Here is a 25601-nt window from a genome sequence, read left to right as displayed (position 1 = left end):
GCGGAAGGGAGTGAGTCTTCTCGTCCTCCCCCTGGAATTGACTCTGTTTTCGGACGCGTCAAAAGAAGGGTGGGGGGCGCACGTTCTGAACCAGAGGACCTCAGGCCTTTGGTCAGAATCAGAAAAGTGCCTGCACATCAACCTGCTAGAGTTGAAGGCCGTCTTTCTGGCTCTTCAACAGTTCCAACGGACCCTGGCGGGTCACTCCGTGGTGGTGATGAGCGACAACACCACGGTAGTGGCTTATATCAACAAGCAGGGAGGCACTTTTTCGCAGCAGCTATCCCATCTTGCAGTAGAAATTCTGAGGTGGACCGAAGTCCACTCGATAAAACTATCAGCTCGCTTCATTCATGGCAAGAGGAATGTGCTCGCCGACAGTCTGAGCAGGGCCTCGCAGATAGTGAGTACCGAGTGGTCTTTGGATCCTCAGATAGCAACAAAGTCCTGACTTTATGGGGTTCCCCGACCGTGGACCTGTTCACGACAGCGTTGAATTTCAAGCTGCCTCTGTACTGCTCCCCAGTCCCGGACCCCAAGGCTCTCTGGCAAGATGTTTTCCAACAACGGTGGGACAACATCGACGTGTACGCCTTCCCACCGTTCTGTCTGATGAGAAGGGTGCTCAACAGGACCAGAATATCGGTCAACTGTTCGATGACTCTAGTAGCTCTGCTATGGCATCACGCGGAATGGTTCCCGGATCTTCTGCAGCTCCTGACGGAGCTTCCGAGGGAGCTTCCTCCACGACACGAGCTTCTCAGACAACCCCACTCCAACGTCCCTCACAAGGCCGTGGCCTCGCTACGGCTTCACGCCTGGAGACTATCCAGCGTCTCCTCGCGGAGAGAGGCTTTTCGCAACAGGTTGTGGAGAGAATGTCTCGGCACCTGCGAAGGTCCTCTGAGGGAGTCTACCAGGCGAAGTGGAGAGTCTTTTGTGGTTGGTGTCGTGGGAGGGGTATCTCTCCACTCGTTGCCACTATTCCAGCAATAGCGGACTTCCTCGTATATCTGCGGGAGGAAATGCGCCTTTCTGTCTCGGCGGTGAAAGGCTATCGCTCAGCCTTAAGCTTGGCCTTCAGGCTGAAGGGCGTGGACATTTCTTCCTCGCTGGAGCTCTCTTTACTCATACGTAGCTATGAGCTTACCTGCCCCCAGTCGGAAGTGAGACCTCCTCCTTGGAACGTGGTTCGGGTCCTCAGGGCTCTTAAGAGACCTCCCTTCGAACCATTACGCCAGGCCTCCGATCGCCACCTGTCTTGGAAGACGGCTTTCTTGCTCGCTTTGGCTTCGGCCAAGCCGGTTAGTGAACTTCATGGTCTCCCGTATGACATCGCCCATTCAAGGGGATGGGGGGAGGTAACGTTCAGGTTCGTCCCTGAGTTTGTGGCCAAGATTCAGAATCCTGGAGTGCCGGATCCTCGGTTCGACTCTTTCAGGATCGCGAGTCTCCGCTCTGTAACAAGCGACCCAGACCAGCTGCTACTATGTCCAGTGAGGTGTCTGAGGTACTACTTTAAGAGAACGGCTGCAGTTCATCCTCAAGTGCGAGCATTGTTTGTGAGCACAGGCAGGACGAAGAGGAGGGTCACCAGGAACACCATCTCAGCCTGGATTCGAAGGGTTATCCACCACGCCTTGAATCCAGACCCTCCTCCGTCACGTCGCCCTAGGGCACACGATATCGGGTGTTGCTACGTCCTTGGCCTTCAAGAGAAACTTCTCTGTGACGCAGGTGCTTCAAGCTGGGGTCTGGAAGCGTCGGACGACCTTCACAGCCCACTACCTGCAGGACGTGACCCACAGGAGCCTCAATACGTTTTCTGTCGGCCCTGTGGTGGCTGCACAACAGCTGGTCTAACCTCAGGCTCCTTTATGGACAAGTAGCAGTAGGTTGAGGGCGTTGTTACCCGGTTTTAGTCTGCGTGAATGAAAGAGTATGTCTGACCCTTACTTCTTTCTTCATTCTCCCCTCTCTTGGGGAAGCAGCATCCTGGTCCTCGCATAGCTGACCTCGACCTCTGCAGGTAACACATGCTTCCTTGTGCTCCTAGTATTAAGCTTAATACTGTTGCGTCCCCCATACCCTGACGAGGTGGTATTGGGAACGTCCTATCCTAGATTCCTATCTAAAGGTCTCAAGGTCAACTTCATAGGACGAGTCACACTTTCCTCCACACACAACTTATGTAGGCCACTCGTTCCTGCGATGCAAGGAACTTGTGAGGTGCAAGGGCTCCTTCTCTCAAGTGCTACTCACTGAAGGATGGAGTCCCCGGGCAAAGCCGAAGTCAGTAAGGCTGCGGACTTTCCACCCTTCCTAAGGGGTAAGTCACCCAATGTAAATTGTGTGGTTTGTATTTCGGTTACGGAACAAATGACAAATTCGGAGATAATTTGTATTTTTCCTAACCATACAAACCTTAGCTATTTACACATATTTGCCCGCCAACCCTGGCCCCCAAGTCAAGTCCTACCTCTAAGTGAAGTGAAGCAAATCACTGGTGTGTGTGTGTGGGGGGGGGGGAGTTAGCAAGCTATCCCTTCCCCTACCCCCGCTAACTAGCGCGGGGGTAATTAACCCTCGTTAAAAACTATTGGCTCGTCATTTCAGCTACGCTAAAAGGTAAACCCAATGTAAATAGCTAAGGTTTGTATGGTTAGGAAAAATACAAATTATCTCCGAATTTGTCATATTTTTATGGTTGTTTGTGGAGATTGCGACAGTTTCCCACAATCATTGATTTTAGTCAGGTGGTCAATTTGTTCCTTGAGAGTGCCCGGAACAAGCGTATTGGAAGAGGTCCTGTCACATAGAGGTTTTTAGACCGGTTTGACAGCTCCTAGAGGTCTTCAGCCCCCTGGGTCGATCGCTGTATCTCATAAGGAAAGCGGACATAATGAAAGAATTCATTGAAGTCAGCTTCCTTATCAGGTACGAACCCTTAAGTTTGTTTATTAACTCTTTGTAAAAAATCCTTACTATATTGGCTGTCTCTAACCCTCCACCAAAGGTGTTAATCAGCTATATATATATAACTTCCAGGTAAGTCTTGTGTTTAAAAATTTTATTTTCATTATAAAATAAATTTTTGAACATACTTACTTGGTAGTTATACATAATTAAATTCCCACCCTCCTCCCCTCTAGAGACTAGAGGCATAGAAAATATGAGGGAACAGGGGATGGTTCCAAGGTACCTTGCTAGGGTGCGCAGGTGGTACACCTGGCTATCCAATCGGCGATTGCCGCGAGTTTTGAATTTTCTGTCGTAACGTCAGAGACGTAAGCTATATATATAACTACCAGGTAAATATGTTCAAAAATTTATTTTATAATGAAAATAAAATTTTTCTATTGTTGGTGTATTGGAAGGGGTATCACTCCCCTCGATGCCTCTATTCCAACAATAGCAGAGATCCTTGTATACCTTCGGGAAGAAATGCTTCACTTGGTTTTGACAGTCAAAGGCTACTGCTCATCATTGAGTCTTACCTTTAATCTGAAGGGAGTAGATATTTCCTCCTCATTGGAAATTTCTCTCATACAAATTTTGAGATGACTTGTCCCTAGTTGGAGATTAGACCTCCTCCTTGGAACGTGGTTCAAGTCATTCAGTCTCTAAAAGCAGCTTCCTAAGAACCATTACACCGGGCAACAGATCACCACCTTACTCTGAAAACGGTGTTCCTACTTACTTTGACCTCGTCCTAAAGAATCTGTAAACTGCATAGTTTATCAGATGACATCTCCTATTCCAGGGGATGGGGAGAGGTTATTTTCAGCTTCGTCCCTAAGTATATTGCCAAGATTAAAAAATCCTAGGGTAGGGGGATCCAAAATTCAGACCCTTCGGGATCTTTTTTATGTAACCAAAGACCCGGACCCGCTAGTACTTTGCTCAGTGAGGAGTCTGAGGGTTTACCTAAAGAACAGCAGCAGCTCTCCCCTGTGTGTTAGCAATGTTTGTTAACACAGGGAATGTCAAGAGGAGGGTATCGGAGAACACAATCTTATCATGGATTAGCAAAGGCATTGACCTTGGACTTAATCCTGCCCCTCCTCCACAAGGACAACCCAGAGCTCATGATGTTTGGGCATTGCAACGTCCCTGTCACTTAAAAAGGAACTACTCTGTGGCGCAGGTACTGCAAGGGGTATGTGGAAGCGTCAGACGATTTTCATCGCCCGCTACCTACAAGACGTAACTCACGGGAACACGGAGGTCCTGTGGTGGCTGTATAACATAGTGGTCTAAGCACTCAAGCTCCTTGATGGACAAGTAGATGAGGGTTGAGCACTGAGGTTACCTTGGTTAGACTAGGTTGAATAAGTAGGATGACTAGTTTTCTTTCTTTCCTTCACCTCTCCCCCTCTGGGAAATCAGCTCCACTGTACTCAGCACAGCTTAAATCACTTCTCTGCAGGTAAGATCCACTTCCCTTGTGTATCCTAAATATAGAAATTTTAATATTTGTTGCAGCCCCAATACATCTTGCAGGGTGGGCTATTGGATAACGTCTCAGTACTCTCAGATTCCTATGACCCGAGATCCTATTGCTAGACCAGCCACATTGCTAGTATAACAAACACACAGCTTGCGCAGGTCGATAATCGTACAGAGCACAACTAATATAGCGAGAGCAAGGTTCCTACTTTCTATGATTTATATGTTAGGTGAGAACCCCGCGTCAAATGCCTAATTCCTTCCCTTCCTTAGAGGTAAGTCATATCCTATAAAAAAGGGTTTGTATTTAGTGACGGAATAATGACAAATTTGAAGGTAATTTTTATTTTTCATAATGATACAAACCTTTAGCTATTTACCTGTACAGTATATAAATTGACCCACCAGTCCTGTCTCCTGAAAAAGTCCTGCCTGAAAGCAAAGGGGCTGCTCAGCCAAGGTTTGTGAGTGAGCGTGGTAGTCGACTACCCCCCACCCCTGCTGCTAACTAGCGGTTTGGGAAGTTATCCCTCGCTAAAATTCTCAAGGCTTGTCTTTCAGCTTTTCCGAAAGTAATATCCCCTATTGCTAGGAAAAATACAAATGAGCGGCGAGAGGTTGGCGAACGCCGAGGAGGTGAAGAACGGAGAGTTCTAGGAGAGGCCTGAGGCTCTGGTGACTGACAAGCACTTGCTGAATGATAGCAAGACTGGCACTGGCAATCTCGCAAGGGGTGGAAGTCACTAGGTCTAGAGTGACGATCACGAGCAAAAGGGTGATGGTCACAAGGTGATGAGTGGTGACGAGGGCCCGAAGGCGAACGTCTGGCCGGAGAACGATGGTTTCTGCAGGACTGAAGAGATGTCTCCTTACCGCAGGGGAAGGAGATCGTCTATCGCTGTGAGGTGTACTGCACTCCCGAGAAGAGTGACGGTCCTCCTGAGGGGAACGTCGGCGGTGGCGAGGTTCCTCCACAGAGGAAACCTGATCTGACAGGGTCTGAGGAGATGTGCGTTGGTCTCTGAAAGATCTCTGTAACTGAGTCTCTATGGGGTACCTTACTCGCGGAGGAGAGAGGCGACCGCCTGCAGGAGAGAGTCGCTTCTGACTTTGCTCCACCCCTGACGGAAGAGTTTCTCAGCAAGGGAAGGCTATGGGGGAGATTCTTTTGCGGACAAGGCGGCAAAAAATCCAGGGTCACCATGAACAGCACTCATCGATGACGGATCCACCTCTGAGGAAGAAGGTGTCCGCTTCTTCTCAGCACCCAGGAGGGGAAGCTCCATTAATGCCTCATTCAACGGGGAACCAGCCATTCCCAGCAATAGGCAGACCTGTGAAATGTCAGAAAAAGAGCAGACGCTGCCTGAGGGGAGGTGGAGAACTGCTTCTTCAGGGGAAGCAGTTCTGTCCCTTGAACCCTGAGAATTACCGGGAGTTAAACGTTTTACGCTTCTATACGATCGTTCCCTGGTAGAGACCAATCAACAGGAGCTTCGAGATTGGGATTCAATGAAGAAGTTCGAGCATTTCTTCAACTTCAAGGAAGACCCCGAAGGCGAAGAATCTATGGTAGACTTCTTCTTATGCCTATGCCCAAGCCTCTCCCACTGGGAGGCAGACCACTCCTGACACACAGAGCAGGTGTTGACCTGATCACAACGCCGGCCGCTACAGTACGGACACAGGTGGTGTAGGTGTATCTCTACGGAGGACATAAAGGTACAGCAGTGCAACCCTCAAGAGGCTGGTCAGGAAGAATCATAAGCTGCCTGAAAAGAAAAAAGAAATAAAGTTATTAGTCAATGGCAAGTCAAGAAGGGCAGTGGTGGAGGAGAATGGCAACATCTGTTCTCCACCGAGCCTAAAGCAAAGTGGGTGATCAGCCTAGGTGTGTGAGTGAGCGGAGTAGCCGGCTACCCCTCCACCCCTCCTGCTAACTAGTGGGTTGGGTGGTTATTTGCTAAAAGTCTTATGGCCGAAAGTAATACATTTAGCCCTATAAATAGCCAGGGTTTGTATGGAGTGAAGGAACAATTCTAGTTTGTACTAACTGGCTGCTTTCGATTTTGTATAATTTGTGCTCAATTTCATAAAAGCAATATAAGACATGAGCTAAAAAGTGAATTTTCTAATGATTTCATTTAAATACTGTATATTAATTCTTATTATAGTAGTACTGTAACTAATAAAGTAATCAGATTAGAAATAATTGTTTCATTCATGTAATGAGGTTTTGAAATAGATGTTGTCTGAAGTTCATAATTTCTTTCAGGATTTTTCTGTCACTATGGATGAATTACTGGTCAACTTTGGCAGCGTGGAAGTGACATCTCACCCAAACACACCTCACGCGGAACATCCGCGTTTTGCATTATACAAAGCAAAAGTTTCTGGCTCTTGTCAAGAGGAACGAAGAAAAAGAGTCCTAGAGGCAAGAAAAGAGTAAGTAGTTGAATGACGTGATATGTAGTGCATGCTGTAGTATTGGTGTTAGTTTGAATGATCTACTGTATATCTGTATGAATTGCTGTACATGTTTTAATTGTGCCTTCTTTTTATGATTAAAGCTTTTGGGTCGAGGGCTGTTTAAACCAAAAGTACTGTTTGTTTCCACACTAACAAACCTTCCGTTGTTTACATAGGATATACTGTACAGTATCTTTCGGGGAAGCTGGAAGGCAGCCAATAGACTGAAAAAAAAAAGTGAGGGGGCAACCCTACCTTCCCACTGTTGTGATTGGCCCAGCCACCTATCTCTACTTACAGCTCACAGAGCTGCCTCACTTTCTTCTTTTGGCTGATTGAGATCGGACGTGTCCACTCTCCACCTCTTCCCAAGGCTTAGCCGTAAGACATACAACCATTGCTTTACGCACTTCCTTTCTCTTATCAGATGTGAGTGTGCTCCTTCTTCTGCTGCTCCCATCGCAGCCCTCCTCAGAGGAGGAACCTCTTCGTTCAACGTCATCTGGTTCCCGACCTCCGGACCTTCTCCTGATAATGCAGCCACTAGTCCATGAACTTCAGTTTAGGACTCTCCGCCCGAGGATCGCTTGCGATCCCCCTCGGTGGATGTTTGTCCTTCTGAAGGATTCATCCTCTCTCCAGCTCGTCATCTTGCTGCGCGCCAACCTTTGACTCGCCGACCTTGTGCTCGTCTGTCTCCTGGTTCCCGACTTCCTACCGCTTGTCACTCAATGTCTCACCGTTTGCCTGTGCCAATCACTCGTACCATTCACCGGCGCGGGTTTCTCCTGCTGGTCTCGATGGTCCTACTCGTCATGCTCCTTCCCACTATCATCAGCCTACGCATCTGTCTCCCACCAAGCACCATTGCCCCAAGCAATGCGTCGCTTTGGATCATCGTTCACCTAGTTGCGCGCCTGGTGCCCATCGCCAAATCTCGCAAAAAATCAGCGAAGGTATCCGCTGTTGGCTCTCGCCATTGCAAGCACTCTCCACGTCAGAAGTCACCCAAGCGTCAGCGTTCATTGTGTCAGTGCGCGTCAACAGATCATCGGACAATGCATTCCCATCGTCATCAAGATCATCAATTGCCGCTTACGTGTCAACGTTCTGCGACGCGTCAACCTGCGTCATCTAGCCAACGCTCGTCAGCTCGGCAACAATCGCCAGCTTGTCAGCGTTCATCAGCATGCTAGCACTCGCCAATGCGCAAACGTTCGTCTACACTCCAGAGCTCTCCTCATCAATCGTCATCGGTTACGCAATGCTCGCCAACACGGAGCAATGCAACGCAACTTTAAGCGCAGATAGAAGTCGACATCCATCATCCTCCGCCGACTTCCAAGAAGTCACGCCATCAGATGGAGGAACAGGTAGGTGTCCACAAGGAAATGGAGCAGGAATGGAAAGATAGGTTTTCGCCCTCCAGACCATTAGTCCTCTCACCTAAGAAGGGCAGAGTCTTAATACAGTACACAGGTCTCCGCCGGCCCATTCCCCTTCCAGCAAACGCATTGCAGTGTGACCGCTGGGGTAAGAGGGAAAGGGCACTTCCGGGGAATTTAAAATTTCAAAGTTACCTGCAACTAAGGCAGACCCACGTTATCCAACGGTGGTTCCAGAGAAGACTCCTCAACAGGAGCCTTCAGTTCCCTTCCCTTTGGGGGATCTATCCGACAGCAGCAGCGTCAACAAACAGGCCTGGGCAGTTGGGCCTGCCCTCTCAGCTCACTCCTCGTATGCCTCCGTGAGCCTCTGATATCCTTCGGCCCCAGCGGTTGCTCGGCAAAGAACCTCGGCTGTCTCTCCCTTTAAGAAGAAAAGAGGAGTCCCAGTACTGTCTTATCTTTTAGGGTGAAACTGACTCCTTTGAGGCCATCAACAGCAAGACCGAACCTCCCCACTTTTCCTTCCACTCGCTTTCCTGAATCACGGTGTAGTGGTTTGCAGACTGTGGCCAAAGGTAGCACCTGAACTGCCTAGTGTCCAAATGGCAACCACGACCCAACGTTCACTACACAACAAATATACAACGGTGGAATACCCAAAAACCTAGGTAACAGGTCAAAAGAACGGAGCACTGGGCACCACCCCTTGATTTATACTGGGCAAGGGGACCCAGCTAGAATCTTACTTCCTTCTTAAATTCCCTTTCCTTGGGCTAGCTGGATTAACATGTAAGATGAACGTTGATTCATTTCTGGGAAAAATGAGCAGTATATGTGAATAGCTTGAATTTAAGGTTAGATAGCTTCAAGTTCAAGTAAGGGTCAGAACATTAGGTGAAAGGGAACATTTATTAACTGATAATGGGACACAGTGTGGGAGAAAAAAAAATTATGATAAATGACTTATTAGCAAGATTAAAAAAGTGGCTGAGAAAGGGACATCATAATGAAAGGTTCTGAAATGAAATGCAGTATTCTTAAAAACAAGCAAAAAAAAAGTTTGTTCTGTAACTGAAATACAAACCACGCTATTTAATATGGGTAATTACTTTCGGCGTAGCTGAAATGACCAGCCATTAGAATTTTAACGAGGGTTTACTACCCCACCGCTAGTTAGCGGGGGTTAGGGAGGGTAGCTTGCCTCCCCCCCCCCCTCACACCTGTGCTGAGTTCACTTTGCTCTCGGCTCGGGTGCTAGACGGACGTGTCTGCTGTCACCCTCGCCTTTCTGACAGCCATTTTGACTGATCTTTTGTTTGCTTTTTCTTTTCTACAGAGTGTTTGTGAAGTTGGCCTCTGTGATGCGGAAGTGTCTTGGTTTACCTGACCGCCCTTGTGGGACTTATATGTCGGCGGTCGAAACGGACCCTCACACTTTATGTCCTTTCTGTAGGGGCCAACAGTGTGATAGAGATAATGTATGTGGTGAGTGTGGAGAGTGGTCTACCTCCCAGTGGGAGAGGTTTTCCAGGTGCCGGAAGCAGAAGTCCAAAAGGGATATTTCTCCTTTGAAGAATTCTCTGAAGGGGGAAATAACCAAGGCTGCTTCTTCCGTGCCCCAAACCTCCTCCGAAGTTCCCACTCGATCAGTTTCTTCCGAGAAACTGTCGAGTGGTAGCGTAGGCCACAGTTTTGCTGACCGATCTCGGGGTTTGGGAGAAGGAGTTGCCTCGCATAGCGAGGAAGCTCCTCCTCCTCCCCCAGCGGAGGATATTGATTTTCATGTTAATGTTTCTAACCATGATTTGTTACAGCTTTGGGCTTCCTTGGGGCTTCAGGGTTCGGCCTCCAAGGAAGCCCTGTTTGACATGATCAAGTTAGGAGCAGCTGTCAAACAGTTGCCGACTTTAGCAGAGGTCGATCCTCTGTCTATCGTCGACGTTGTTGTGGCAGAGGCTTCTGACGAGTCAGGTCAAACCTCTGCTCCTGATGTAGCTGAAGGCTTAGTTCCCCCCTCCGAAAATCCTTCGAGGGAGGAACTAAGTCCAACGGTCTCTCCTGCAGGTGATTCTCCCCCTCGGGGGAGTTCACTGACAGACTCCTCTTCGGAGGACTGCTGGTCAGCTTGCTGATCCTACGGCCCCCAGAGGGCGTATAAGGTGCAAAGCCCGCCTTCCTCTTCGCTGTAGAGGCCTTCCCTCGCCCTACAAGGGCGTAAGGAGGCGCCTCTTCGGCTTGTCATCCCCGCAGTCCGCCGCAGAGGAACCTCGTCGTCGATCACCGACTCTACCAGCTACATCCCTGGACCTCTCTGCAGATCGTTCGCGATCTCCTTCGGTGGAAGATCGTCCTTGCAAAGGACGCGCCGACCTTCCTCCCGCCAGACCGGCTGACCTGCTGTCGCCGTTCCTGGCCGCTGATGCGCTGTGGGCGCCCACGCATCCCGTTTTCAAGCGGGCATCAGTCCCTTCGGGGCACAAGGGACTTTCTCTCCTAGAGACTAAGTCCCTTACACGCCAGGTATCCCCTGCGCTCCATCGATCTCCTACGTGCCAGCGCGAAAGCATGCTCCAGTTCCAGTTAGAGTGCGCCAGCTCTCCTCTGTGTCAGCGCTCACCTGCGCGTCAGCGCTCACCTGTGCGCCAACGCTCTCCTGCCCGTCAGCGCTCACCTGTGCGCCAACGCTCTTCTGCCCGCCAGCGCGCCACTGTGCGCCCTCTTCCTGATGCGCGCCCATGATCGCCAGTGCTCGCCTACGCGCCAGCATTCTCCGACGCGCCAGCCCTTGCCTGTGCGTGAACGTTCTCCTGTGCGTCCACGATCTTCGGATCTGGGCGCAAAGGGGAAGATAATCTCTTCCCCTGCTCGTCGGCGCTCGCCATCATCGTCACCTACGCGCCATCGCGCGCCCACTTGTTGCAGTTCAAGATGTGCGCCCTCATGCGCGCCAGCGCGCAAGGGATATTTCCCCTGGGCGCGCGAACAATTGCCTTCACGCGTGCGAGTGCTTATTCAGCCTGCTGCACGCTCGCCGCTATCTTCAGAACGCTCCCCCGCGCGCCATCGATCGCCTATGCGTGCCATCGCTCGCCCGCGCGCCTGCGCGCCCTTGCTATCACCTACGCGCGATTTAGGCGGAATTCCATCGCGCGACCACCAATACGATCCCACGCTAGAGGCTGTGAGACGACGCACGGGTAGGTCACTGCAGAACAGCGCACTCGCCGGAGGGAGGGATAACTCCAGATAGGTCCAGGAACTTGCCTTCTTCTTTTCAGGCCAACCCTGCTTTGGTAACTCCTCCTAGGGATCGAACGATCCCCTTCCCTCCACTTCCCTCCAGAGGGAGTTTCTGACAGCGCAGCTGTCAGTCGACAGCCCTGGTTTGGGTCCCTCGTCAGAGCGGTCGTACAGGCTTTCAAGCCTGTTCTCTCTGAACTGGGACACAAAGCAGTGGCAGTCTCAACTCCCCTGAATAGGAAGAGAGGAGGAGTGGACGTGGTAATTTCTCCAAGGGCGAAGTTGACTCCTCGGAAGTCTGAGAAAGGCTCCCTCCCCCCCCCAGACTTTTTCTCCCTCCCCTTCGGACGAGGATTTCCCGTCCTTAGGGGAGTCTCGTGAGGTGAGGCGTTCCCCCATTGCACCAATGAGGGAAACCCCACCTCGCGCAGAGAAGTCCTCTCGGGTAGGGGTGGAGAAGAGCCTCCCACCATCACTTCTGGAGTCCTGTATCCCTCCCAGGAGGGAGTCGAAGGACTCCAAGACAGTTCCGAAATTGTCCTCGAGGATTAGACCAGAGCCAGCCAAGCCCTCGGAGAACGTCCACGAGTCCCGCCGAGAAGAGCCTTCGGGGACAGGAGACTTCGCTGCCAGCCCTTCAGGAGGGGAGCTTCAGGAGTCAGAACATGCTTTCTGGCAAGTTCTGACCCTTATGAAGAATCTCAACGGGTTCTCGCATCCAGACATTCCTCCTCGTGAGGGCAAGGTCACGGTCCTGGACCGAGTCTTTGGTACTCAGAAACCCCTTTGAGGCCAGTGCGGCTTTGCCTTGGTCCGATGGGGAAGAGTGCCAGAGATAAGGTCGAGGGCCAGCTCTCCGAGCTTGCCTCCTCCAGCCGGTCCAGCGCTGGGAACAAACTCCTCCCGCCTCCTCGTGTCCATCAGAGGAGGTACTTCGAGATCATGGAGGAGACTTGTCTATCTCTTCCTTGGCGCCATTCTTTGGAAGAGCTTACCAACGGAGTCCCTCTTGAGAGAGACTCCACCCGGTAGGTGGCTTTCTCGGCTACGGAGATCCTCAGCCAGGAGAAGGTAGCGAAGTGTGCCATGCAGGCAACTTCGTGGCTGGACATTTTTCTACGGTCGCTAGGCATCCTGCTACGATCCGAGGACCTGTCCAAGGAAAGTACCAGGAAGGCCATGGAGACATTTCTACTCCCAGGCACTCGTACCATCGAGTTTCTAGCCCACCAAGTCTCGAACTTGTGGGCTAACACCATCTTGAAGCGTCGAGATGCGGTGTCTGAGAGGTTCCACCAGGAAGTCCCCAACACCAAGATAAGCAGGCTCAGACATTCTTCCATCTTAGGGAGAAATCTGTTTGAGCCTAAGGACGTGGAGCAGGCAGCTGAGAGGTGGAGGAAGTCCAACCAGGACTCTCTCCTGCAGAGGGCTTTAACATCTAAGCCCTATAAACCTCCAGCAACCCAGCAACCACGTCCTACCAAGACGACGAAACCGGTAACGGCAGCGAAGACAACGGTGTCAAAGCTCTTTCATGTCAAAGACAAGAAAGGCAAAAAGTCCTCCAGGGGAGGGAAAAATCCTAGGGGGAGTGGCCGAGGCCGTAAATGCTAGGATTGGCAGTCCCCCTGCATGTCCACCAGTAGGGGGATGCCTGCAAAGTTGCGCAAGCAGGTGGCAGCAACTCTGGGCCGATTCCTGGACGATCTCTGTAATCAGTCAAGGATATCGCGTTCCGTTCATAACATCTCTACCTCCCCTAACAGCGGATCCAGTGTCATTGAGCTCCCTTGCTATGGGATCGGCAAGGAGGCAAGCCCTTCGGGGAGAAGTCGAGACCATGTTGAAGAAGGGCGCTCTCCAAGAGGTCGTCGACGGGTCCCCAGGCTTCTTCAGTCGACTCTTTCTTGTAAAGAAGGCGTCTGGAGGCTGGAGACCAGTCATCGACCTCTCAGCTCTGAACAGGTTTGTCAAGCAGACTCCGTTCAGCATGGAGACGGCAGACACGGTCAGACTTGCAGTGAGACCTCAAGACTTCATGTGTACACTGGATCTGAAGGACGCGTACTTCCAGATCCCAGTCCATCCGTCTTCAAGGAAGTACTTAAGATTCTGCCTAGACAACAAGATCTACCAGGTCAAGTTGCTGTGCTTCGGTCTCTCCACAGCACCTCAGGTTTTCACCAGAGTGTTCACCCTGATATCATCGTGGGCACACAGGATCGGCATCCGTCTCCTCCGTTATCTGGACGACTGGCTAATCCTAACAAACTCGGAGTCAACCCTTCTTCGACACCGAGACGAACTTCTGAAACTTTGCCAGGATCTGGGGATCCTGGTAAATCTCAAGAAGTCTTCTCTGCTACCTACTCAAAGACTGGTACAGTGGTACCTCTACATACGAATTTAATCCGTTCCACAACCGACTTCGGATGTAGAAAATGTTCGGATGTCGAAACGAATTTTCCCATAAGAATACATTGAAATAGGATTAATCTGTGGTTGAGCCCAAAAACCTATGATAACTCCTTAATAAATTACTACACATAATTACCCATGAGAATAATGTACACTAAATTAGATAATAGACATGTAAAAAAGAATAATTATCAAAAAATGATAATTAAGAAAGGGTTTTTAGCGTCACTTTACCTTAGAAACTCCAGCGCAGGTGTTGTTGGTCTTGCTACGCAGAGAGGAGACGGACGGGCGGCGAGGAGGTAGAGAGGTTAACTACGATAAACGTACACTACCGTAACTTATTCTAACTTACACTAAGTGAACTTTACCATAACTTAGCTTTTCTGGGCTCCGACCTGTGCCGCCCAGTGAAATGCTCCTTTTACATAATTTCTAAGGTAAAAACTGCAATGAATTTACCAGAGAAAAAATTGTCTAGGAATGCTAGGTTGAACCCAGCTCGCTCACCTAATAAGGTGTCGGTATAAATAACTGGGGCGTGATGAATAATCACAACCAGAGGCCTCACACCATTTAGATATCTCCTCTCAATATCCCCGTACAGCGAGGTGCCGTTCAACACCCTAGCACCGATCTCTACTACCAACAGTCCAACCCACGCGAGTGACGTCACTCCTTTTCATAGCACCATTGGTTTACGCTGTTCACTTTTTCGGTGTGTGTTTTCCCGGATTTACCCAGGATTTATCTCATGATGTCGGAATCTACTGTCACTCCGTCAAAGTTAAGTACCAGATCTATGAGTTTTGAGTCTTTGGAGGTAGCCTTGCCCTTAGTTGTTATTTTATCACAGTTTTTAATTTTCACTGTTTGCGGCCCCGCTTCGGGACCCCCATGGCGGCTGGCTACCTCCTCTCTCTCTCGTTCTTAACGCCTTACAATTAGTCTTCCATACTGATTGTTTTTCGTTTTGAACCTATCTGGGTATTCACGGTTCACACCCCGTGTTATTTTATTTTGTTATGGTATTTCATTATCCTGTTAATTACAATACAGTTGTAATGATATTACGGTATCATATTTCGTGTTAGGTTGGCATGCCTGCTCGCCTTCGGGCGCTGCTAGTTTTTTATGTTACTCCACGTTCTTACGTTTTCTTATCATAAGCGGATACGTTACATTATATTTACGACTAGTAGTTGCTTTAGTTTGAGTGGAACTCTCGCGAGGCAGTTTGTTTTCATATTTTTATGTCGGCACCTCACCGACTTTGTGTTATGTTGCCCCCCCTGCCCAGCTCGGTCCTCCCCGCGCTGAAAGGTTCGGCTCTTCCCTGCCTCTCCCTTGCGTCCCTCTCTTTCTATATTTCGCATGCTTTCCTACTCATTATATTTTATACCATATCAATTATATTATATATTATATTATATTATGTTATGTCTATCTGTAGTGATCATTCATATGTCGTGGTTCTTCGACCAGGTTGGTACGCCTGGTCTCTCTGTCCACGTGATAGCCTCCCCCCGCCTACATCCCCACTTCAGGGATGCCTCTCGCTCTTCGAGCCTTGGAGTCAGCTGCTTTGTTTTACGGGTCGAGTTCTCTCGTACCCTTTCACCATCCCCCCCCCTCCCCGGGGATATTGCCTGGCTCCTTCACCAGCGGACTTTGAACGTTAGAGAGGCTATATGTTATAGATTTTATAGTTTTCCCCTACCCTCCGTAGCCGTTTTCTCCCCGCCGCTCCAATTGGCCATCGGTCGGCGGGAGGGATTTCTGCTATGTTTTGGGTTCCATGTCTTTTATATATACACATATTATTCCTGGATGCTACCTCCCGGTTCCGCACCCCACGGACCCATTATAGGATCCCTCCCTTCACCCTCCCCGTGTGGCGTTCCGCACTTCACGGACCCCACTCGATGTTAACAATTTTATCTACGGGATCCCCGTTTGTAGCTTCCGGACCTAGTTATCTTGTCGAGTTTTCGGTTAAGGTCCTTGAGCCCGTCGGTGAGTCTCTGATCCCCGACAACCCTTCCCCCTAGTCCCGCCTACCCCGGTAGGGTAACACGAGCCCCGGGCTCTCTCAGTTTTCTCTCCGGAGCCAACGTATATCCCTAACCATATTACGATTATCTTTTATTTATATATATAAACTTCTATTACTCGACTGTTCCCCCTTGTATGATCATAGTTACGGATTGACTTATTCTGTTAACTATTAAGTGTTTTATCGCCCTTACGGCTTAAGAATGTTTTACCCACTGCTATAACGGTGTACTTTAAGCTCCCGGAGCTCCCGGGCTCCTCTAGCTTTATCGCCCTTACGGCTTGAGAATGTTTTACCCACTGCTATAGCAGTGTATTTTAAGCTCCCGGAGCCCCCAGGCTCCTCTAGCTTACCTACGGGATACTTATGTATCTTTATTTTACAGACGGTACGCTGTGCGATGACAGCCTGCTCGGCGGTCCTCCACCAACCCTGCGGCCACGACGTTTGTCGGTCACACGCCCACTGTGCTATCCTTGTGGATGGATTGACCGTCTGGCACCCGGACAATTGCGTAGTCTGTTACAAGCTGGCCTCCACGCTCACCTCAGACTCGGTAAGTGGAATTATGGTTAATTTTAAATTTACATTGTCTTAACCTCTGTCATTCATGTTATTTTCAACGTGTCCCCTTTTCGGTGCCTTCGTTTTCGCAAGGAGATTCCTAAGCCTTCTTATTTTACTTCCCTTGTGGAAACCACTTACCTCCAGTAATAGTCTATTCTCTTTCAGAGCTCCCAGCCGGCTAAGACCTCAGCCCTGGCGACCCTCAAGGTCTGGATCGGCGGGTTCGCCCACAATGTAAAGGCTAAACAGCCTTGCATTCTCTCAGAGTTACCCCAATGCCAAGACATTGGCTGCGTTCCCCAAGGATGTGGCGGACCCCATTATTGAAAAGATAGAGTCCCTGCTCTTTGCCCCGGGCCAGGAGGAGACGGGCGGGACTATCACAGAAGACGTCGCTACCCTCAACTTGGATATAGAACCGATGGCTCTTGACGAACCGGACGTAGGTAGTGAGGTAGGTGAGGCAGGTGGGTCCCAGGCTAAGATTCCTCTCCTTAGCCCGACTTTTTCTTCTACTTCTGCTCATTCTTCTTTACAGGGGACAACCGGGGCTGATTTCAAGCCCCGCCCAGTTACCCCGAAGGTTAAGGCTCACCGTAAGCCTTTACTTAAGACCCGAAAGTCTTCAAAATCCCCGAAGTCGGTCAAGGCTTCATCCTCTAGAGTCCCCAAAGACTCCTCTGCCGCATCTTCGACCTCTCATGGTTCGATTTCTACACCGTCCCCCGTTTCCGCCCCGGAGGAACCCTTCGACCCGAAAGCCTTTTCTAAGGAACTTCTTTCTCAGATTGGGTCTTTAATGTCATCCCTCACTGAGAGGATCTCCAACAAAGAGAACTTGGTACAAGGCCTCATGCGTTCGGGGCTGCCACAACAGCAGCAATACCCCATCCCCGACGCTTCCAAGCTCCCACCATTCACCAAGAATAACCCCTGGAAGATGGCTCGGCATTCTCCTTTTACGGATGGCATGCTGACCATCGAGGGTTTTGGCACCCGGCCTCTGGAGGACCGAGTTTTATCCGCCGGGACTCCAATTCCCCTTCCCCGGCTTCGCCAGTTTGACCGAAGAGGCTCTGGTCCGGTTAGATAAAGTCCCTAGGGAGACTGTTATTTATCCCAAGGAACAGGCCCAGTCTACCTTAGTCCGGGCATTAAACGAGTGGGATTGTGTGAACATGATGCTCACACCCCACAAGAGTTCTTACACCATGTTTGTGGTTGACGAACAAACCCCCACCCCATGCGTCACCAAGATCATGGACATGCCTATCAGTCCGCCAAGGAAGAAAAGCCTCTACCCCAGCTCCGGGAGACAGATTCAACTTCCCTCCTCTTCTCAGGTGACCACGAGTGTTGGTGTAACGCGCCGGCCACCTTCAAGGCAGGCAAACTGAGCGCTGACTGTGCTTCCACACAGTTCATCGAACGCCTCCCCAAGCTCCCGGAATCACTAATCCGCCTTGAGTTCGAGGCCCGGTGCAGGCTGAGTAGGTCAATTAATTCAGCCACTTTGGCCGAGATGACCACCATCACTTACGAGGAGGAATCTCTTTTTAAAGTTCTGACCAAATCCCTCCCACAGACTTTGTTAGTTGATGCCTTTGAGTTTCTCAACGCTAGATTCCGTTGCCGGAGACACGTGTTAGCTGAGGCTACCATCAGGCATGAGCCTAATAGGCTCATCAAAGCCCCGGTTTGGGGCCTTGACCTCTTCCCGGAGGACTTGGTAAACTCTGTACTCAGCGAGGCAGCTAGGGTTAACCAGAGCCTCAAAGTTAGATGGGGCCTAGTCCCCAAGCGGAAGTTTGAGCCAGCTGGCGCGTTGGCCCGAGGCAGGAAGAGGTTGAGGCCCTTCCATTCCTCCCAGAACAGACAGTCCCTTCAGGTTGTACAACCCGTTCCACCAGCACAGGGTACCCAACCATCTACTTCGATGGGACACCCTCAACAACAGTATGTGTTGGTCCCTCAGGCACAGGTAGCGTCGACGTCATATGCTACCTCCCCTGCCTTTAACCCCACCTACGAGTCCCAAGGTTCCTTCCATGGCTACCAACGCAACAGAGGCTCTGGCGCCAGAGGTGCCTTTCGTAACAGAGGTGGCGGAAGGGGTTTTAACCGAGGCAAGGCATTCCGCGGAGGCAGAGGAGGTAAGTCATCCTCAGCCCATTGAAAATCTTCAGGTAGGAGGGAGACTTTACGTCTTTCGAGACCGTTGGAGGTTCAGCATTGGGCTTCCAGCATACAATAATTTCCAAAGGTCTGGGGTGGAGCTGGATAAAAGGGCCCCTCCACCGACCAGTTTCTTTCAACTTCCAACAGAGGAGCTAGATCGTTTACAGAAGACCTATTGCAGAAGAACGCAATCCAAAGTGTCCATCGCTTAAAATTTCAAGGTCGCTTGTTCAGCGTGCCAAAGAAAGGCTCAGACAAGCGAAGAGTAATCTTAGACTTGTCCCGTGTGAACTCCTTCATTCGTTGCAACAGGTTCCACATGCTAACCGTCTCTCAGGTGCGGACCTTACTTCCCCGTGGGGCCGTCACCACCTCTATAGATCTTACCGATGCCTACTATCACGTTCCAATAGCAAGGCACTTTCGTCCTTTCCTAGGCTTCAAACTAGGCAAACAAGCCTATGCATTCAAAGTGATGCCATTCGGGCTCAACATAGCGCCCAGGATCTTCGCCAAACTAGCAGAGACGGTAATTCAAGAACTTCGAATCCAAGGGATTCAAATAGTGGCTTATCTGGACGACTGGCTCGTCTGGGCAGACAATGTCAGGAACTGCCTCACGGCAACAGACAAGGTTCTCACCTCCCTTCGACAGTTAGGGTTTCAGGTCAACCTCGACAAATCCCGCCTGGTCCCGGAGACCAAGTTTCAATGGCTGGGATTACAATGGGACCTACGCTCCCATACGCTATGCCTCCCGAAAGCCAAAAGGACGGAAATAGCAAAGAACACGAAACGGTTTCTCAGGGACAAATTGACGTCCAGGAGGAATCAGGAAAGAATGCTATGCTCCTTACAGTTTGCCTCCGTAATAGACATTGTCCTAAAGGCCAAACTAAAGGACATAAACAGAGTATGGCGCTCCAAGGCAAACAAGAAGCGTCGAGACAAAAGAGCTCGACTTCCCCCAATCCTGAGAGCCGTGGACGAAAGTCAAGAGCCTATCGAAGTCAGTCCCCTTGCAATATCCGGCCCCAGGACTCGTCATTTACACAGACGCCTCCTTAACAGGGTGGGGAGGATACTCCCAGCACAAGAAAGGCCAGGGACTATGGTCGACGATATTCCGACAATTTCACATCAATGTCCTAGAGGCCATGGCAGTATTCCTTACTCTAAAACAACAGAAACCAGCCAGGAACCTTCATATCAGGCTGGTTCTAGACAGCGCAGTCATAGTCCACTGCATAAACAGAGGAGGCTCCAAGTCAGCCCACATAAACCACGTCATGTTAGCAATATTCTCCATGGTGACATCGAACAAGTGGCATTTGTCAGCAGTCCACCTTGCGGGAGTGTGGAATGTACTGGCGGATGCACTTTCGAGGACAACTCCGCTGGAGTCGGAATGGTCCCTTGACAAACAGTCATTCAAATGGATCTTATCTCAGGTCCCGGGTCTCCAGGTGGACTTGTTTGCAACGGAATCCAACCACAAACTAGAATGTTACTTGGCCCCCAACCTGGACCCTCGGGCTTATGCCACAGACGCAATGTCGTTAGATTGGAACGTTTGGAAGAGGATTTATCTGTTCCCTCCGATAAATCTCCTGTTGAAAGTATTGGACAAACTCAGGTCTTTCAGAGGCCGAGTGGCTCTGGTAGCCCCCAACTGGCCCAAGAGCAGTTGGTTTCCTCTGTTGCTGGAACTGGGCCTCTGCCCTCGGCAGATTCCCAACCCTATACTAACACAAGTAGTACAAACTCGCAATGTGTTAGCTTCCTCAAGAATTCAGAGTGCCCTAACTTTATGGACTTCATGAAGTTTGCAGCTCAAAAAGGTGCAAATATTGACCCTCTAAATACCCTATTCTTGGAATTGGACAAAAGGGAATCCACCCTCCGTCAATATGACTCAGCTGTTAAAAAACTTGCTAATTTTTTAAAGGACTCAAAGGTTGAAAAGATGACGATGAATCTAACTGTGACCTTCTTCAGAACTCTCTTTGAATCAGGCCTGGCAGCCAACACCATCACTATGATCAAATCAGCTTTGAAAAAGATCTTCCATATTGGTTTTGATATTGACCTTATGGATTCATACTTCTCGTCCATCCCGAGAGCTTGTGCCAGATTAAAACCATCAACTCGCCCTAGTGCAATTTCCTGGTTTTTTAATGATGTCTTGAAGCTGGCCTCTGACACTCTTAATGAATCCTGCAATTACATGGCACTGTTAAGGAAGACATTGTTCCTATTGAGCCTCGCTTCTGGCTCCAGAATTTCAGAACTATCTGCCTTGTCTAGAGACCCAGGCCATATTGAATTCCTCTCTTCGGGAGAAGTTCTTCTCTCCCCTAACAAAGTTTTCCTGGCTAAAAATGAGGACCCTCAGAACAGATGGTCTCCCTGGAAGATTGTTCCACTTCCTCGGGATCCATCCTTGTGTCCAGTTACCACCCTGAAAGCCTACTTAAATAGAACTTCCATTACAACCACAGGGCCCTTATTTGTTAGAGAAAATGGAGGAACCATTACCCTTAAAGGAATCAGGCAACAAATCCTTTATTTTATTAAACAGGCTAATCCTGAATCATTCCCCCATGTCCATGATATTTGAGCTGTTGCTACTTCAGTTAATATCTTCCATCACATGAAATTTGATGAGCTCACAAAATATACAGGCTGGAAGTCCCCTAAAGTTTTTAAACGCCACTACCTAAAACCTTTGGAAGCTCTAAAATTTGCTACAGTAGCAGCTGGGAATGTGGTTCCTCCTGAAGGTACTGAGTCTTAATCACAACGTCTTGCTCTATCCTCTTTTCCTCCTACCTGCCTTACTTATTGTTACTACCTAGTTTTGGATTTGTTTTTCTTGAACTACACCCTTATGGTGTATTGTTTGATACCTCGTTATGATCTCAATTTTTGGGCTTAGGCCATGTCGTGCTGATGGAAGTTCCTTCATTAGTAGCTTCCTAAGTTATATGTGACTACAGTGATATATCCCAAAGAATTTACCGAAGGTACCCAGAATTCTAACTCCTGGAGCGAGTATCCCTTAAATTTCTCCAAGGGATATCGCGTAAGGACGTATCTTGACACATATCATAGCTATTTACACCCCGAATAGCCTTTCACTTCGAGAGGGAAAGTGGCAAGAAAAATAGGAGAGTCGATAAAGAGGTAAACAACTCGACTCTCCTAATGTACTGTAAATAGTTCGGCCAATCGCCACCGTACGGCGCCACCAAAACTTTCTTTCGTTTGTAGCTTTGCTGACCAGTATTTTCCCTGTGTTATCTCGCTATTTTCGAAGCTTTTCTTCATTGTTATGGATTCCCCAGCTTCATCAGCTTCTGGAAAGTTAAGTAATATCTTTTAATTGTGTAAATGTAAGCTCTTGCCAGTTTTGCTTTTCGATCGATATCGTAATTAACGTAACAAGAGCTGCTGCCGGCCGGATGGCGTCATGACGCGATCGTTCTTTTGTTCATTTAGTTAGCAAGAACGATATTCCCGGCATCTTTGCTTTAATAACTTTAGCTATTTAGTATATTAGCTAGGGATTTTTATATTATGTCATTGTTGTCGTGAATTTGGCTATTATTTCGAGCCTCACGAGTGCTAGGCTTCTAGCCTAGGCACTTTCACACCTCATGCATGATATAACCTTCCTGGTAAAGTTTTATTGAAGCTCAGGCAATATTTTATACAATTAAGATATTACTGTTTATTTTCCTCTTCCATACTAGTATACTAGAGTTACGTAGAACGTTTCTCTAAGCTCTCTAGCTTAATAGCTTTAGTGCTTTAGTATATTTTATATGCCCCCATTACTCTTATATTGTCTTTTGGGGGGGAGATAGACATCTCATTTTCCCCCTTTAAGTCGATATTTTCTCTATGAGAATTAAAAGTAATTCCCTTTCCCTCTGATTAGCCTAGGCTATCCTCAGTTAATTTACCGTAACCTGTGGTTGGGTAAATTTTCTGGGGCGTTTCGTTTCCCTCTCCTTTTCTCTGAGCTGGCAACTGAGTAGCTTGTCAGCATTGAGTTTGGAGTTGGGGACTGGACATCAGAGTAAGTCTGTGTTAGGTTTCTGGCTACCTGGATTTATACTGGAAACTGAGTAGCTTGTCGGTATTCCAGTAGGGCTAGTTGCTGTTCAGGAGGCTAGCCTCCCTGGATCTTGTAGAGGTTATTGTTTTACAATTTCCTCTTTATGGGTCTAGCAGACAGTCCTGTATTGGGGGTTCTTAACGGGAGGATAGGTTTCTTCCTTGTTTTGATCCCGGGTACGAGATTCTGTTCTCATGAGTTCGTTTTCGGACGTTCTCTCATTGCCTAACCCAACCTGGGGAATTGACTTCCCCTAGTTAAGGTTACTATGAGGACATAATCCTTCAGGTTAAGTAATGCCTTAGGGTATTGCTTTACTTATGGACTATTCCCCCCTTCCCCGCTATCTCTTTCGTGTTGAGTGATCCAATACCCTTATGGCCGTGGTTCTACATAGGCTCCTGTGGACGTCTGTAGACCTGGCATGAGTTTTTTTGTCTGCGACTAGTTAGGTCACTGACAGATAACCTCATATCTTTGAGTGTTCATTAGAGTCCTCCCTTGGACTGCCTTCCATATGCCTTAAGATGGGATATGGTTGAGTGGAAGCCCGAATTTATTTCCCTCTTCCACTGGCACACTCTTTCAGGATGTGGACGACATAGATGATCCTTTGCCGTCTTCTATCCTTCTCTTTCCCTTTTACTGTCTATCATGGGCTATAGTCGGCAGTTAATTCTGCCGACAATTTTGGATGGTTAGGCTAACAGTTCGCTGTAATCCCTTACCTTGGACATCGTTGATCGATGGCCGTTGGTGAGTTTTGTAGGCTTGTCTGCCGGCAACTGAGTAGCTTGTCGGCAGCTGGCCTATGCCTTCCATTCATAATTTTATATTTAATAGCCAGCAGTTGTCGGGATGCCCGGCAAATGCCGGTCTGCTGGCATATGCTGACTAGCCCAACATGCCGACAGTGTTGGCAAGCTCGACACTATATCCATCTAACTGCCGGCGGGCCCGGCAGACGCCTGCCTGCCGGCATATGCCGACTGGTCCTACATGCCGACGGTGTCGGCGAGGCCGGCGGGGCCGGCTGTGTCGGCGCTGCCGGCAGTGTCAGCAGGATCTGCAGTGTCGTCAGGGGCGGCAGTGTCGGCGGGGCCGGCGGGGCCGGCAATGCTGGCGGCATACTGCCGGCAGCAACTGCTGTATCCAGAAAAATATAGTAAATTTTTCCAACCTGCAAGTGGTTCTTGAGCAGCCATTTGTGAGACCATCACATAGAGAGTTGATTCTCTCTTATATTAATGGTTATGTCCATTAAACTTATCCACTATATTGAACATTATAAGAGGATGTGTCAAGAAGACGCTATATATCTTGGATATTCTCTCTGTTATTTAATTTTTTGTGAATTTCATGGTTCAATATGGGGGTGTCATAGCAAATGGCTGGACGGGAAACACATGTGGGTGTCTTTCCTACTCTATAGCTTACCCTATCCAAGCTAAATATAATAAATTTTATTATGTTGAAATCTGAAGATTTCACAGAAAACTCATTTGCTTTTCTTTTCATTACAGGAGGAGCATCCCGAGTGCGGGAACAACTTTTGTAGGGTCCGTAGCAAGGACTTCTACGGACATGGCGTGTGTAGGTCTCACGCCCGCTGTTCTGTCACCAAAGGGGCCCTCAAGTACTGGGACCCAGAGGTTTGTACTGTGTGTGACAAGTTGGTAAAGGAGGCTTTTGATGATCAAAAGTCTGCCGAGTCTAGGGATGCAGCTAGGATTACGCTGCGTAAATGGGTAAGAGGTTTTCAGAAGAATACCTCGGGCCCATACCTTCCTTTTGTAGGTAGTAGGTTGGCCAGGGCACCAGCCACCCGTTGAGATACTACCGCTAGAGAGTTATGGGGTCTTTTGACTGGCCAGACAGTACTACATTGGATCCTCCTCTCTGGTTACGGTTCATTTTCCCTTTGCCTACATACACACTGAATAGTCTGGCATATTCTTTACATATTCTCCTCTATCCTCATACACCTGACAACACAGATTACCAAACAATTCTTCATCACCCAAGGGGTTACTGCACTGTAATTGTTCAGTGCCACTTTCCTCTTGGTAAGGGTAGAAGAGACTCTTTAGCTATGGTAAGCAGCTCTTCTAGGAGAAGGACACTCCAAAATCAAACCACTGTTCTCTAGTCTTGGGTAGTGCCATAGCCTCTGTACCATGGCCTTTCACTGTCTTGGGTTAGAGTTCTCTTGCTTGAGGGTACACTCGAGCACACACTCCTATCTTATTTCTCTTCCTCTTGTTTGGTTAAAGTTTTTATAGTTTATATATGAGATATTTATTGTTGTTACTCTTCTTAGAATATTTTATTTTCCTTTTTTCCTTTCCGCACTGAGCTATTTTCCCTGTTGGAGCCCCTGGGCTTATAGCATACTGCTTTTCCAACTAGGGTTGTAGCTTAGTAAGTAATAATAATAATAATAATAATAATGTTAGGATGAGGGACTGTCTCTTCCCCGGAGCTCGTGATGATTCCATCATTCCCCAGACTAAGCCTTCAATCCCCTTGGTTCAGATCCAGGTTCAGAAGCCTGGAGACCCTGACGTTGCGGATACTTTGGAAAGTATCCACCTGGACGACAATACTGTATGTCTGTCGTTTCCGAGGAGACCGAGAAGAATCTCCTCGTGGAAGAGTCAGAACAGGAGGCAGTTGTCCCCCCTACTAGCGAGGTTGAGAACGCTGAAAC

The 25601-nt window shown here is 48.9% G+C and overlaps 1 protein-coding gene and 1 pseudogene across 1 annotated transcript in view; both read left to right on the top strand.

Annotated features, from left to right (window-relative positions):
• Window positions 1-6727: 6727 nt before the first annotated feature.
• The window catches only part of LOC137641332 (snurportin-1-like), a 289974-nt gene continuing 271100 nt past the window's right edge, over window positions 6728-25601 (top strand). Inside the window, exon 1 of the mRNA XM_068373778.1 lies at window positions 6728-6894. Coding sequence (XP_068229879.1) covers window positions 6740-6894 — 155 coding nt within the window. The 5' untranslated portion in view covers window positions 6728-6739. The remainder of the gene's footprint in view (window positions 6895-25601) is intronic.
• On the top strand, window positions 18113-21544 carry LOC137641697 (uncharacterized; annotated as a pseudogene).

The sequence above is a fragment of the Palaemon carinicauda genome, chromosome 5, assembly GCF_036898095.1.
Source record: "Palaemon carinicauda isolate YSFRI2023 chromosome 5, ASM3689809v2, whole genome shotgun sequence".
Lineage (NCBI taxonomy): Eukaryota > Metazoa > Arthropoda > Malacostraca > Decapoda > Palaemonidae > Palaemon > Palaemon carinicauda.
Note: the sequence above shows the minus strand (reverse complement) of the source record. Positions and strands in the feature narration are given on the sequence as shown.